At 42.3% G+C, this 14,359-nt stretch overlaps 1 protein-coding gene across 8 annotated transcripts in view; it reads right to left on the reverse strand.

Moving 5' to 3' along the window:
* CIT (citron rho-interacting serine/threonine kinase) overlaps window positions 1-14,359 on the reverse strand; it is a 193,793-nt gene that overhangs the window by 147,642 nt on the left and 31,792 nt on the right. For all 8 annotated transcript variants that reach the window (XM_017510218.2, XM_017510212.2, XM_017510211.2 and 5 more), the window contains exons 5-6: window positions 6,486-6,628; window positions 5,476-5,569 (exon numbers count right to left, since the gene is read on the reverse strand). In XM_017510218.2, the coding sequence (XP_017365707.1) occupies window positions 5,476-5,569; window positions 6,486-6,628 (237 nt within the window). The remainder of the gene's footprint in view (window positions 1-5,475; window positions 5,570-6,485; window positions 6,629-14,359) is intronic.

Here is a 14,359-nt window from a genome sequence, read left to right on the forward strand (position 1 = left end):
ATTTCGTTTTCCTTATTTGTGGCTCATAGGGCACAGTGACTTGTTCACAACCAAAGAGTTGCAAAAAAATAAATGACTGGGGCACGTTTATCAGGGCAACCTAGCCAAACAGTAGGAATTTCCAATGCCTCATTTTTTCTTTTCTTTCTTTTTTTTTTTTTTTGAGACAAAGCCTTGCTCTGTTGCCAGGCTGAAGTGCAATGGCGCCATCTTGGCTCTCTGCAACCTCCACCTCTGGGGTTCAAGCTATTCTCTTGCCTCAGCCTCCTGAGTAGCTAGGACTACAGGCACCCACCACCATGCCCGGCTAATTTTTTGTATTTTTAGTAGAGACAGGGTTTCACCATGTTAGCCAGGATGGTCTCAAATTCCTGACCTTGTGATTCGCCCACTTCGGCCTCCCAAAGTGCTGGGATTACAGACATGAGCCACTGTGCCTGGCCCCAGTGCCTCATTTTCTAACTAATGAAGAGACTTATCAAAGAAAGATAATTCCTAAGCTAATTTTTCCCCCTAACAGATACACGATTATACACATTTATGCGCAATCATTTTTCTAATTTTCTAAATTTTATAATTTGTACTAGAAAGCTATGAAGGGAAAAATACCCTCTGGCTTACTCTTAAGTGCTTAATAGTGATTAAAGAAGGCATTATTTTTTGTGAATTAACAAATCTCTAAGTTTGTAATAGTAATTAACAAAGGATTTTAATGACAACTAACGACTGCTAAGTTCGTATTAGTCACTGACCCTCAAGCACATTAAACCAGTTCAGCATGTAATCTCATACGTCCTGATTATGATTTTGCAATATGCTTTCACTCTCCTCTGGTGGCAATTCAGTCAGCTAATCTGAGTGAGATATTAAAAGTAAACCTGGCCGGGCGCGGTGGCTCACGCCTGTAATCCCAGCACTTTGGGAGGCCAAGGCGGGTGGATCACGAGGTCAAGAGATTGAGACCATCCTGGTCAACACGGTGAAACCCCATCTCTACTAAAACTACAAAAAATTAGCTGGGCATGGTGGCACGTGCCTGTAATCCCAGCTACTCAGGAGGCTGAGGCAGGAGAATTGCCTGAACCCAGGAGGCGGAGGTTGCGGTGAGCCGAGATTGTGCCATTGCACTCCAGCCTGGGTAACAAGAGCGAAACTCCGGCTCAAAAAAAAAAAAAGTAAACCTGTACCCAGGGCCCAGCCTGCCTGCAGGAGGACACTATCTGATAGGGCCCAAATATTGCTTAACTTAGCTAATTTTCTTTTTTTTTTTTTGGAGGCAGTCTTGCTCTGTCACCCAGTCTGTAGTACAAGAATGCAATTTGGCTTACTGCAACCTCCACCCACTGGACTCAAGCGATTCTCCTGCCTCAGCCTCCTGAGTAGCTAAGACTATAGGCGAACGCCACCACACCCAGCTAATTTTTGTATTTTTTCTTAGTAGAGTCAGGGTTTCACCATGTTGTCCAGGCTGATCTCAAACTCCTGACCTCAGGTGATCTGCTCACTTCAGCCTCCCAAAGTTCTGGGATTACAGGTATGAGCCACTACGCCCAGCAAACTTTGTTAATTTTTACTGTATTGACAGGGAAGAAAATAAACAAGTTCAGAAGACTATATGAGAATGACTAGGGGAGAGAAGAGTCTGCCACATTTTGGTAGAAAAGGGGAGAAGGAAAAGAAAAAAAGGAAGGAAGGAGGAGAAGAACTCAAAGAGGGAGAGAGGGAGGGAAAGAGGGAGGGAAGGAGGGAGGGAGGAAAAAAAGAGTTAACTTAGCAGATTCTTTTACTAACAAAAGGCAGATGAGGAAGAAAGGAAATGAATGTCTTCCTCCTCCTAACCCCTTTCCTTCCATAAAATGCTTAAACATGGTGAAACCCTGTCTCTACTAAATACAAAAATTAGCCAGGCATGGTGGCAGGAACCTGTAAGCCCAGCTACTCGGGGAGCTGAGGCAGGAGAATCACTTGAACCCAGGAGGCAGAGGTTGCAGTGAACTGAGATCACCCACTGCACTCCGGCCTGGGTGACAGAGCAAGACTCTGTCTAAAAAAAAAATGCTTAAACATAAAGCTATTTAAACCTAACTTTACCCATCAAGCTGCCTAGGGCATAAATATATACCTGCAGAAACAGGGGGAAAAGGAGTTCTCACTATGTTGTTCCTCTTGTGGAAAATAAAGCTTTTCACTCCTACGTAAATCTAGAAAGGGCTATCTTTTGTGGGGTTGCAACTGCTAAATGGGGTTGATTACCACTTACCATGCTATATAATGTGGTTTACGTACAATCTCTTTACAACTCTTTTTATGAGAGCCAAATGAGATAGACTGGAATTCAGCTGTTCGCCATTCTTCGAGATTCTAATAAAGTGAAGTGGGTGAACTAACCTGGCAAGTCCTACAGTCACTAGGCCCCTGTGTTTACTAACAGAAAATACTCCAAAGCAACGTTCTGAATGAGAAGCTTGAAATAAGACAATGGATAATGGAAAACTGAACACATCTAAGATTCACAGGCATCCAAAATACGGAGATAATATGTGGGGGTAATAGGGAAAGGATTGATTGATTTGGGATAAGTAATATATGGTAATTTCAGCAAATGTGGATTATATTTTATATGGTATACTATGAGTACAGGCAACATTTAGAACCTACTTTAGGCCTACATACATTTCATTTAAAGAAAATATGTTTAACCCAACACCGCTATTAAAAATATCCTCCCGGCCAGGCACGGTGGCTCATGTCTGTAATCCCAGCACTTTTGGAGGGCAAGGCGAACAGATCACAAGGTCAGGAGTTCAAGACCAGCCTGACCAACATGGTGCAACCCTGTCTCTACTAAAAATACAAAACATTAGCTGGGCAGGGTGGCACGCACCTGTAATCCCAGCTACTCAGGAGGCTGAGGCAGGAGAATTGCTTGAACCCGGGAGGCGGAGGTTGCAGTGAGCCGAGATCGTGCCACTGCACTCCAGCCTGGGTGACAGAGTGAGACTCCATCTCAAAAACAAAAATTTCTTTTTTAATTAAAAAAAAATACAGTATTCCCACCAAAACTATAATTTTATATCCACTCTTGACTTGATCTAGTTTTCAGATTATTGCTCTTCTATAACAAAAGGGACTTTGGACTTAATGTGAAAAATTCCTTCTTATCTGCTTGTCACGTTCCAACCCTAAAAGCACAAGGGAAAAAGAGAGGCAATATTCTCAAGTGTGTGGTATTGAGTGCCCTATCTCCTTGACCAAAACAATTAGAGATTGAGCCTTGCGTTTCAAATAAACCTGGTAAGCTCCCCACCTGGAGTGAAAGTTGATACAATTAAAACTGAAAAGGGCAGTTTGAAGCACTGAAAAATGGAAACCTGAAATGAATGGGAACCCTGTCTCTCCACCAAGGGCTCTGAAGAGAATGACTCCAGACATAGAGATAGGGTCTTCTTCCTAATTCCTATTTATTTACCAAGCAGTAACTTTGGCTCTTGATTAGTTTTCTGAGTAGGTTTTCTTACTGCAAACACATATTCCTGTCTAATTAGCTTTCTGATGCTTCTCAATCTACTGCAGGCATGATCGACTGAGACTTCTCAAACCCCACTCCCCCCAACCCTCCCACCCCAGGCACATCTGGCAATGTCTAGAGACATTTTTGGTTATCACAACTAGAGGGAAGGGTGCTAATGGCATCTAGGAGACAGAGGCCAGGGATGCAGCTAAACATCTTACATATAGGGCAGCCCCCACAACAAAGAATTATTCTGATCAAAATATCAGTAATGCTGAGGTTACATTGTCAATGTACCTATGCTTCCATTTATTTCTAAATGCATGATTTTTTTTTTTAATTTCATGAATGCAGCATATAAATTTGTTTTGTTTTGAGACAGGGTCCTGCTTTGTCACCCAGGCTGGAATGCAGTGGTGCAAACAAGGCACATTGCAGCCTCAACCTCCTGGGCTCCAGTGATCCTCCTGTCTTGGCCTCCCATGTGGCTAGGGCCACAAGCATGTACCACCACACCTGGCTAATTTTTTGATTTTTTTGTAGAGACTAGGTCTCATTTTGTTGCCCAGGCTGGTCTCAAACTGAAGCAATCCTCCTGCCTTGACCTCCCAAAGTGCTGGGATTACAGGCTTGAGGCACTGCACCCAGCCCATATAACATTTTTAATCCTAAGTGATAAAACTTTGCATTATTTTAACTTTTTTTGTGTGCTTTATTCCGCTAAATTCAATACCTATGCTTTCATGCCAATTCCTAAATTGTACGTAATTTTTCAAACATAAAATGCTTTGTAGTTATAGCAATATAATCTAGTTCTTAATGTAATGATCAAGTGAACAGATTACAAGAAAATAGCCTGAAAAAAAGAATAGCGCTGAGGTTGAGAAACTCTGACATTGGACAACATAGGGAACTTATTTTTCCGAGGGCCTGAACACCAAGAAAATGATCTCAAGTAGGTCTCAGGTCTGCAGAACAGACAGGCCAGATGCTAGAGAGAAAAAGTTAATGCAACTCCAAGCCTTTTCTTAACATCAACCTAATAATATCCACCATTCTGGAAGCAGTTTAAGAAAAAAAAAAGAAAATTTTACATATTGTCCTTTATAGCAAGGATTTAACTCTCAGACTTAGGGGACATTTAGAAGAGCAGCTTCTCTAACCTATTAAATTGTGCATTTTAACTAGAATCAGTTTTTTCTAGAGAAAGTATAAAAGACCAACTTCCCAAGGATTTGTCTAGGTCACCAAGTGGCTCAGTTGTAGAATCAGTCTTAAAACCTAAGTCGATTTTCTCTTAGACCTATGCCTTTTTGCAGAGTTGACTTCAAAATTCATATTTTAGTACATACCAACTTTATTAGAAGATTTTCAAACTCTAATCCTTTTTTACTTTGTCATCTTTTTCCTAAAGTATTCTCACTCTTGATCTCAATAGCTACCCTCCTTGCCTCCTGCCGTCCTACTTAGCATGTGGAATAGTTTAATTTCTACCCAAGATCCAAGACTTAAAAATGACATTTTAAGCACTTGATTCTTAACACTTAAGGATATTTGGTTCAAATGCCCCAGTGATTAATTTCAATTTTGCTGCATAGGAAATAGAGGATTTGAGATATAGGAGGTTCCATTTCATCGAAATATTTTAAAGTAAAAAAGATAACAGAAGATAGTGTATAACAGGCAAGGAAAATGAAGGGAGATACAAAATAAGAATTTTCCTTTCTTTCTAACCAAACTATAAGAATGCTCCTAAAAATGTCTTGTCGGATATTAACAGGCACTAAACACAAAAAGGTGCCACGGTATGGGAAATAGTTCTGTGTCTCTGTCCCCATCCCCATACACTGCCAAAGGTTCCAAAATGTTGTTCACCATTTTATCCCAACACTTCCCAAACTTAGGAAGACCAAGAATACTTTTTAGTGTAAACTCTATTAAGCTCTCTTATTCCATGTTGTTACCGTCTTGTTTGAATTCATTTTTGCAGCTGATCCAAAATCCACCAGCTTGATGTGTCCTGTGCGGTCAATGAGAATGTTCTCGGGCTTGATGTCTCTGTAAGAAAATCAGGACCATGAATTGCCTCCTCCATCCCACTCAGCAAGAAACTGCTAACCTAGAATCTCAATTGAGCCAAAAATCTTTGTTTATGTATTCTGCTATATAGACCTGCTCTATTGGTGGATATAAATGATTAGCATACATTTTGCAAAATAAAATTAACCAAAAGGAAGGAAGAGAGAGAGAGGGAGGGAGGGAATGGGATAAAGAGGGAGAGAGGGAGGACAGGAGGGAAAGAAAAGAAAGAGAAAGGAAAGGAAACACATACTATTCAATGGATTATTTCTCCTAGAGACACATATTTTACATTATGAAAACTAAAGCCAAAAGGAGCTATGAAATTTTCCCAAGGTCATGTAGCTAGCCAATGGAAAAGCTGAGACTCTATCTCAGATTTTGTGATTCCTAGTCTAGTAATCACTGTACTCCCACAACATTCGCAGACGTACATAAAACATCAGATGAGTGAAGACACGAAGAACCACTTATCAACTGAGTATTCTGAAGAATATCTTTGTAGATTACTAATGGGCAGAGTTAGAGAAGTACAATTCCATGCTCTTTCACTGCTATGCGGTATGCCATTTTCTTCTGCAAACCAAATTCAGTTTTTCTATCATATAACCCAAAGAACCCATGCAAGAGTTCCCAGTCTTATTTAGCTAAATGAACAGATCCTACTAGCAAACTTGAGCACATTACAATTCTAGATCTATTGCACTGCTGGATGGGCAAGCTGAACTGTCCTCCATTTTGGAAAGCTTGCTTTAAGTCAGTTATTGGTAGACTGGCTAAAAATTGGATGGAGCATTATTTTGATCCTGAAATCATTCACCCACTCATTTCCATGCAGGAAGGTCTTCTGCAACACAGAAAAATCCTCAACGGGCTACCAGAGAGTCTCACTTACCGATGCACGTATCCCATCTGATGAACGCTGTGAACAGCCAAAATCAGTTCAGTCAGGTAAAACTGAATCAGATTTTCATCTAATTGGTCCTCATATCTATTCAAAAGTGACAGCAAGTCCCCTCCAGGCTGATATTCCATGACCTGTACAGAATGCCAAAGTTATTAATTCTTCACAAACCCAAAAATAGGGAATGCCTCAATTAGATCCTCCAATATCACCTGACGCATTATAATAACAAGCCCTCCACAAAGCAAAGAAGATGTGTAAGGCATACTGTAAGTCACGTAGGATGGAGTCCCTGCCCTAAGGAAATTCCATCTGTTACCCAGGGGAATCAATATCATGAAAGACTAGTCCCAGATACCATGCACAGTGTTTGCAAGGCAAGCTTGAAAAGTTGAATTAAATCCGCCCACTTCCCCACCCACAAGCTGACACCCCAGACATTTCCTAGGATTAGGTACAGTATAGACGGATATTCCTAGAGGGCAACCAACTCTCTTATATCCCTTCTGTATTCCCCTCAGCAGCACCAAGCAGAATACAGAAGGCTTGCAATAAATGTGATACAATCTTTTCCTTTTATAGTCTGTGAGGAAGGCAACTGACAACCTCTATTAAAAATTTAAATGTGAAAATGTCCCCTTTGACCCAGTAATCCCACTTGTAACAATGTACTTTACAGGTACTTACAATAGTTTGCAGATAAATAGATAGATAAATAGATTCCTTGTAGTATTGTTTGTAACAGGGGAAAAAAATCATGGAAATCATTCAAATATCCATCTGGTAGAGATGGACTACAATACGATATAGGTAAGCAATGGGATAAGGCAAAGATATTAAAAACAAACAGATTCCATTTATTCATACTGCCATAGAAAGTTGTCCATGACAATATAAAGTGAAAGCCTGTAAAAAATGAAGTATGAACCCTTTTTTGTAATAAATCATGAATTATTATATGTGTTGGTAAATACACAGGAAAAAAATCTTGAAGACTATTAAGCCTAAAGTAAAATGTTTGATTAGCACAAAGAAATTCTTCTAACCCAAGGAACTGAAATCCTTCTTCCTTTTGATGATAAATAGGTGTGATATTCCTGAGTCCCCAGGTGGCCATGAGGCCAGTTAGCCTGGGTGGCTTCAACCTCCTGATGGTGACTTCACCTCTCTGCCTTTCAGTTTCATCCTCTCTAAAACAGGGATAAGACTAATCTGCTTTGCGGCGCTGTGTGAGGATTAAGTAAGACAAGGTCCTCAGAGGGCCTGGCACAGGGCCTGGCACAGTGCCTGGCACCAGCATGAAGTCTTCACCTACCATTCCATTCCCATCCTTCCCCCCACCCCCCACACTTTACTGCATGATCCTTTTTGCTCTGGCCAGCAAGAAGCTAGAACCCATTTTGACAATTGCTGTAGCATATAACCCTGATTGAGTTCTCCCGTCCTTTGCCCTGATTTCCCATTTTATTAGCCATGCTATAAATGTCTTGGAAGTTGTCTCATATGCTTTCAGGAAAAAGGCAAGATCTGAATATACTTCTTTAAAAAAACACTAAATCTCACAAACTACTGCATTCCAAAAGCCAACTTGGGGATGTGAATTCTCACCATCATCCTCCAAACTCCTGCTTGCTTTTAGTCCAGAATTAGAAGAAAGCTCTAGACAAGTCAGAAGTAGAGCATCTGCACAGAGCCCCCAAGGCTGGTCCAGCAAAATCTCCAGGAAGTGTGCCGAGCACCAAGGCAACCCCAAACCAGAGACCCCTGGAGAAGCCAGTGACTCACACATCCTTCCCAAGGGCTCCTTATAACCAGGGAGTGTACTCCATTCATGTAGTTCCTGACAATAGCAGACATTAAGCCAAACACTGGACAATTGCATTTGACGAGTAAGGTTCCATTTGTACAGCAATTGCTGAAAAAAATTTGACTCATGAACAAGAACACTTAGCAGGGGCAGCACCTAACATACACACTTTCTTTCCCCTAAGTTCCTACAGAAGTTACTCACCCCAGTCCTCGAGGAGCCCACAGAAGCCACCTGGCTGCCTGGAGCTCACCCACTCATCCCAACCTGGTTCTCCACAGGCCGTGAGTATGTGGGTGAATGTTAATTATATGTCTGTTTTAAATATATATTGCCATTAAAAAGGTCTTAAATACCCAAAAAAAGAAAAAGGAAAGAAATTCACAGATAATAAGAGAAGTACTTATACTTTTAGTACCGAAATGTCTTAAAATAAGAACAATGCATATTTATGATGACACGCCACAGTTATAAATTTCCTATGCTGTATTAAAGATGTGAAAAAAACAGTATGGCTTGTAAGTTTAAGGCTGAGAAAGTCAAATGCATAGCAGAGCAGCCACTGGCAACTCTTAAGAACTGACAAACGGAACACAACTTAGTATTTGGCAGCTACTCCTGACTTTCCATTGCAATGACCAGTAAAATGTTCAGAAAACAAAAGCCAGCTCTTAGAGAGGCAAAAAGACATGTATTCTTTGCTTCTATTCAGAAGATCCATTTTCCTGAACTGAAAATCTCCTCCCAAACCAGATCAGTCTAAGAAACAACTTTCTATTTCTTCAAAACCAGGGTTGATTGAGAAAACAAGCAACAAAAATTACAACAGCTGCTATACAGCACGCTTCACAACATGTGGCCAAAACAGACACACTCAATGGCAGACCTTTAAATAGACAAGGTCCTTAACAAAGATGCTAATCTAACTTGGCCCACCAACACTGTTCCAGGTTACCTCGCTAAAAATTCCAACGGTGCACCATTAGGAGAATGTAGTTCAGACATTCACTGAGTAAATGTGGGTATCCCAAGATGTTACCCATATCCCAAAACTATACTACTGAGGTATAGCTGCTCATTCTAGTATGAATGGAGCCCATGGGGAAGACAGCTTGTATGTGGCCGATGAAGGCTCATTCAATCATCATGCCGTTAAAGCTTAAAGACACAGTAAAGACCCAGGACTTGAGTGCTTTCAGAAAACATGTTTGGATTGTTATAAATGATACCAAGAGGTTCCAAAAGCATCATGTGAAGTAACAAACTAGGAGTCTTCAGGTCTTCTTACCAGGTGACTTGCTATAAACCAAAGACCAGGGTCAGCAGAAAATGATGAAGAAGTTAAGGACAAAGTTGCTACCCAGATTGTACCAGAGAGTCCATTCAAAGCTGTTCCTGACTTTTACTATTAAGAGATATCCAGTGAGGCACTGATCCCAGAAACCAGGATAACCTTGGCTTCTACCCCAAGACAACTGTAGGTCCTCTAGGTTAGAGCTTCCCAAGCCTGACTGCCCATCAGAATCACCAGGAGAAGTGCTTCTTAAAAATGATAAGACAAGCCAGGTACGATGGTTCTTGCCTATCTCAGCACTTGAGGAGGCTGAGGCAGTAGAATCACTTGAGGCCAGGAGTTTGAGACCAGCGTGGGCTACATAGTGAGACCCCACCTCTAATATAAATAAAAAATTTAAAACAAAAATAAAATAGACTCATCTAAATAAATATTTGAGTGCCTATCATGTGCCAGCCACTATTCTAGATATTAGAGTAAAAGCAGTGAATAAAACAGAAAAAAAACCCTACCTCCACACAGCTGATGTTCTGGTGTAATAAAAAAGAATTTTTTTTTTTTTTTGAGACAAAGTCTTGCTCTGTCACCCAGGCTGGAGTGCAGTGGCATGATCTTGGCTCACTGCAACCTCTGCCTCCAGGTTCAAGCAATTCTCCTGCTTCAGCCTCCCAAGTAGCTGGAACTACAGGCATGCACCACCACACCCAGCTAATTTTTTTATTTTTGGTAGAGATGGGATTTCATCATATTGGCCAGGCTGGTCTCAAACTCCTGACCTCAAGTGATCTGCCCACCTCGACTTCCAAAGTGTTGGGATTACAGGCGTGAGTCACCGCACCCAGCAAGAATTTTAAAATAACAATAAGCAGTATAGCAGGGTAAAGTACATCTCTTTCCCATCCCAACCACTTAGGGAGCTTAAAGGATTCCAGGGAATAACCCCAGACTTCATGGATCACACTCCATGGGTGGGACCCAGGAATCTACAGTTTTAAGGAGCTACTGGGATGATTCAGATGCAGCTGGCCCAGCACTGTGTTGGGACCCACTGCTGAGGAGGCTGTGGAACCAGTATGGCTCCCTACCCCAAGTGAATTAAAAGTTTCTATAGCAGCAATGCCCTTGATGAAACTTGGCTTTCATATAGCCATCACTTCTGTTGCTTTTATTTTTTTCAGTGACTACCTGGAGGCTTTCTGCATATCAAGACAAGATTACTGACGACAAAGGCCTGGGAAATAACCAGTCCATCAGCACTGAAGCCAATGATCTTCTATCCTTGCAAGGATTGGAGATGACTCCTGCACACACAATGAGCAGCTGCAGGTCACCCAAATGGTGATCACCAAGGCATAGTAATCAAAGGCCGTGGGCACAGGAGGAGGAAACAGCCCTAGAGTGAAACACCCCAAAACAATGTGGCAACCCTGCTGATGGCAGAGAAAGCACAGCAGCTGACAGACGAGCCTGGCTTGGAGCTATAATGGACTTGCTCTTTTAAAGCAAAGACTTTCAGGCCAACAGAGACAGACCCTTCTAATGGCAGCAGCTGCAGATGCTAATTAAAGGGCAAATCTCACGTGTGTTCAGTTTGGAAGTAGCGGCTGCTTCTCTTGTTGGTGTTTGCATCCATACCCCAGTACTAGGAAGGCAATTTCCATCCATTGTGTTGCATTTGAAACGAAGGACAAATGTGCACACACACATATGCAATGCACCCACGTGCGTGCTTGCATATGCGGGGATGGGCTGAATATTGAACAGTTCTTTAGTACTCTATTCCAGTTCACATAGGGCATTAGAGGCATGCTGTACTAGCCACCTCTTAGAAATGTCTCCTTGAAACACTTGCACGCTCATCACAACTGAAAGTGCCATGAAAATGTAATGATGCCAGCAGCATCATTATCCACTCTGCCCAATGTTCCTGATAGGAGAGAAGGAGTCCTCAAAGCAGAGCGGCCTCTAAGCAGAGTGTCACCCTATATTCTTCTTCTTGAGAATAAAATCTCTCTTTTTCTCCCTGGTCACTTTGACCAAGGAGAAAATGAGAGAAGGCCCTTTATCTTAGAAAACATGAAACCCAGCCTGATTCATCCATCTATGCAAAAAATCCTCACTGAGTATTGAATCATCCAGTGTCTTGGCAAGAAACAGACAGGACACTAAACCAGGGAATTGAGGACATTCATTAGGGAAGGGGCTATTTACAAAAGTTCAGGTCAGGAGAAGAAAAATAAACTTGGGATGATGAAGCACCCCAGGGCTAGCAACAGAGGGGACAGGTGCCATGCCTGGGCCTGAAAGAGCAAAGGCAGGGATTTCAGATGTGTACACTATTACTGAAGGGACAAAGGAAGAAGCTGAAACCAAAAACTAACCATAACTACAGCTATACGACAGTGGTTCTCGAAGTGAGTTCCCTGGACCAGCAGCAGCATTACTTGGAAACTAGTTTGAAATGCAAAGCCTTGGCCAGGTGCAGTGGCTCATGCCTGGAATGCCAGCACTCTGGGAGGCTGAAGCAGGAGGATTGCTTCAGCCCAGGAGTTCAAGAATAGCTTGGGCAACACGGTGAGACCCAGTCTCTATAAAAAATTTAAAAGGTAGCCAGGCGTGGTAGTGTGTGCCTGTATTCCCAGCTACTCAAGAGGGTGAGGTGGGAGGATGGCTTGAGCCCAGAAGTTTGAGGCTGCAGTGAGCTACAATTGTGCCACTGCACCCCAGCTTGGATGACACAGTAAGACTCTGGATCGAAAAAAGAAAGAAGAAGAAATGCAAATTCTTGGGCCCCACCCCAGACTTACTGAATCAGAAACTCTGGGGATGGGGCCAAGCAAGCTGGGACAACACAATTAAATTGTGCCTCCTAAAATGGTAAAAGTGTAAATGCACTCACTGGAAACATGCCTCAAAACACCAGAATAAAAAAACAATGATTTCAAAGGCACAGAAAACTCAAAGAACCTCCCAAAGGCAATAACACACTCAGCAATTGAATTGAAGTCAATAAGAGGAATTAATATCTCATTTCACCAATGAGAAAATTGAAGCTGAAAAGGCCAGTGACTCTGGAGAGACCAAACAAGGAATGGTAATAAAACAAGAACCAATATTCTAAGTCACAGCCTCATTCTGATGGGCAGCTGGCTTCTAAACCCTGGCTTCAGAAGCAGCAGCATGTGAACAGGCCTGGTGAGTTTTAAGACATGCCTGAAAAATCAGATAATCTTAGCAGAGAGATCAAAACAGCACATGTCTCACTGTCAAAACTATCATAAGCTGCCACATTTCACTAAAGTAAACAATGGAGCTGTGTTCATTAACTCTCTTCAGATTCCCAATGACAGCATAGGGTGGTATTCATAAAAGCCTAGAAACAGCCCGCTTTCAAATTGTTCCTACGTAGGAAACAAACACTGCCCATAAAAATTACACAGGTGTGGGTTGAAAGCAAGATAAGAAATATAAAGTACTAATCCCTAGCAGGGCCTCCTAGTAGCAGTGGTTTTGGATCCAGAAGTATAATGCCTTGAGTAAGAACATGGAAGGTGAAACTATGGCCTGGCTTCAAAGCTCGGATCTACCTTGTATTTCTTACAAAAACAGCTGTTTCTTTTGTTTTGAGGGGTTTTTTTTTGAGATGGAGTCCCACTCTGTCAGCCAGGCTGGAGTGCAGTGGCGCCATCTTGGCTCACTGCAACCTCCGCCTCCCAGGTCCAAGCAATTCTCCTGCCTCAGCCTCTGGAGTAACTGGGATTACAGGTGCCTGCCAGCACACCCAGCTAATTTTTGTATCTTTGGTAGAGACAGGGTTTCACCATGCTGGCCAGGCTGGTCTCGAACTCCTGACCTCAAGTGATCCACTAGCCTCGGCCTCCCAAAGTGCTGAAATTACAGGCCTGAGACACTATGCCCAGCCAAAAGCAGCTATTTTAGCCTCTGTGGCAGACTATTAACTGTGCCCCAAATCCATCCTTCCCTTCTTCCATAGTAATAATTTTAGCTCAACAGAGGCCACACAGCTGACAGTAAATTCCCAGTCTTCTTAGCAGCTAGACGTGCAGTCACATGACTACGTTCTGCCCGAAAAAATGTGAGAGGAAATGATGTGTCCAACTTCCACATCATTTTATGTAAAAAAAAGTTGCTTACTCTGAGCTTCTGCTCTGTTTTCCTAACAGCCAGCTGGAACAAAGACATGAAATGGCCCAACTTCAGCCATGTAAAAGATGACAACATCCTAAGGAATGGGGAGTCACAACATGGAAGGAACCTGGGTCCCAGAATTGACACATATAATAGAGCTGCTCTACCAGCCTGGGCTGTACATTGGGGTCTCTGTGATACAGCAACTAAGCATGTACCTTAACTAATACATCTCTACATGCAACTAGGGAGAAACATTTGGAGTGAACACAGGAAGTCATTGTAAGGTCACAGCAGGGAAAAGAAGTCCATAGGTCAATTGCAAGCTCAGAGCAAGGGTAGCCTGAAGAGAACCACAGTAGGAAAAACATCAGTACAAAGAATTTAGACAAAACAATACTGGCAGGGCATGGTGGCTCATGCCTATAATCCCAGCACTTTCGGAGACCAAGGTGGGTGGATCACAAGGTCAGGAGTTCGAGACCAGCCTGATCAACATGGTGAAACCCTCTCTCTACTAAAAATACAATTAGCCTGGCATGGTGGTATTCACCTGTAATCTCAGCTACTCAGGAGGCTGAGGCAAGAGAATCGCTTGAACCCAGGAGGTGGCCA

This window comes from Cebus imitator, unplaced genomic scaffold, assembly GCF_001604975.1.
Source record: "Cebus imitator isolate Cc_AM_T3 unplaced genomic scaffold, Cebus_imitator-1.0 Scaffold434, whole genome shotgun sequence".
Taxonomy (NCBI): Eukaryota; Metazoa; Chordata; class Mammalia; order Primates; family Cebidae; genus Cebus; species Cebus imitator.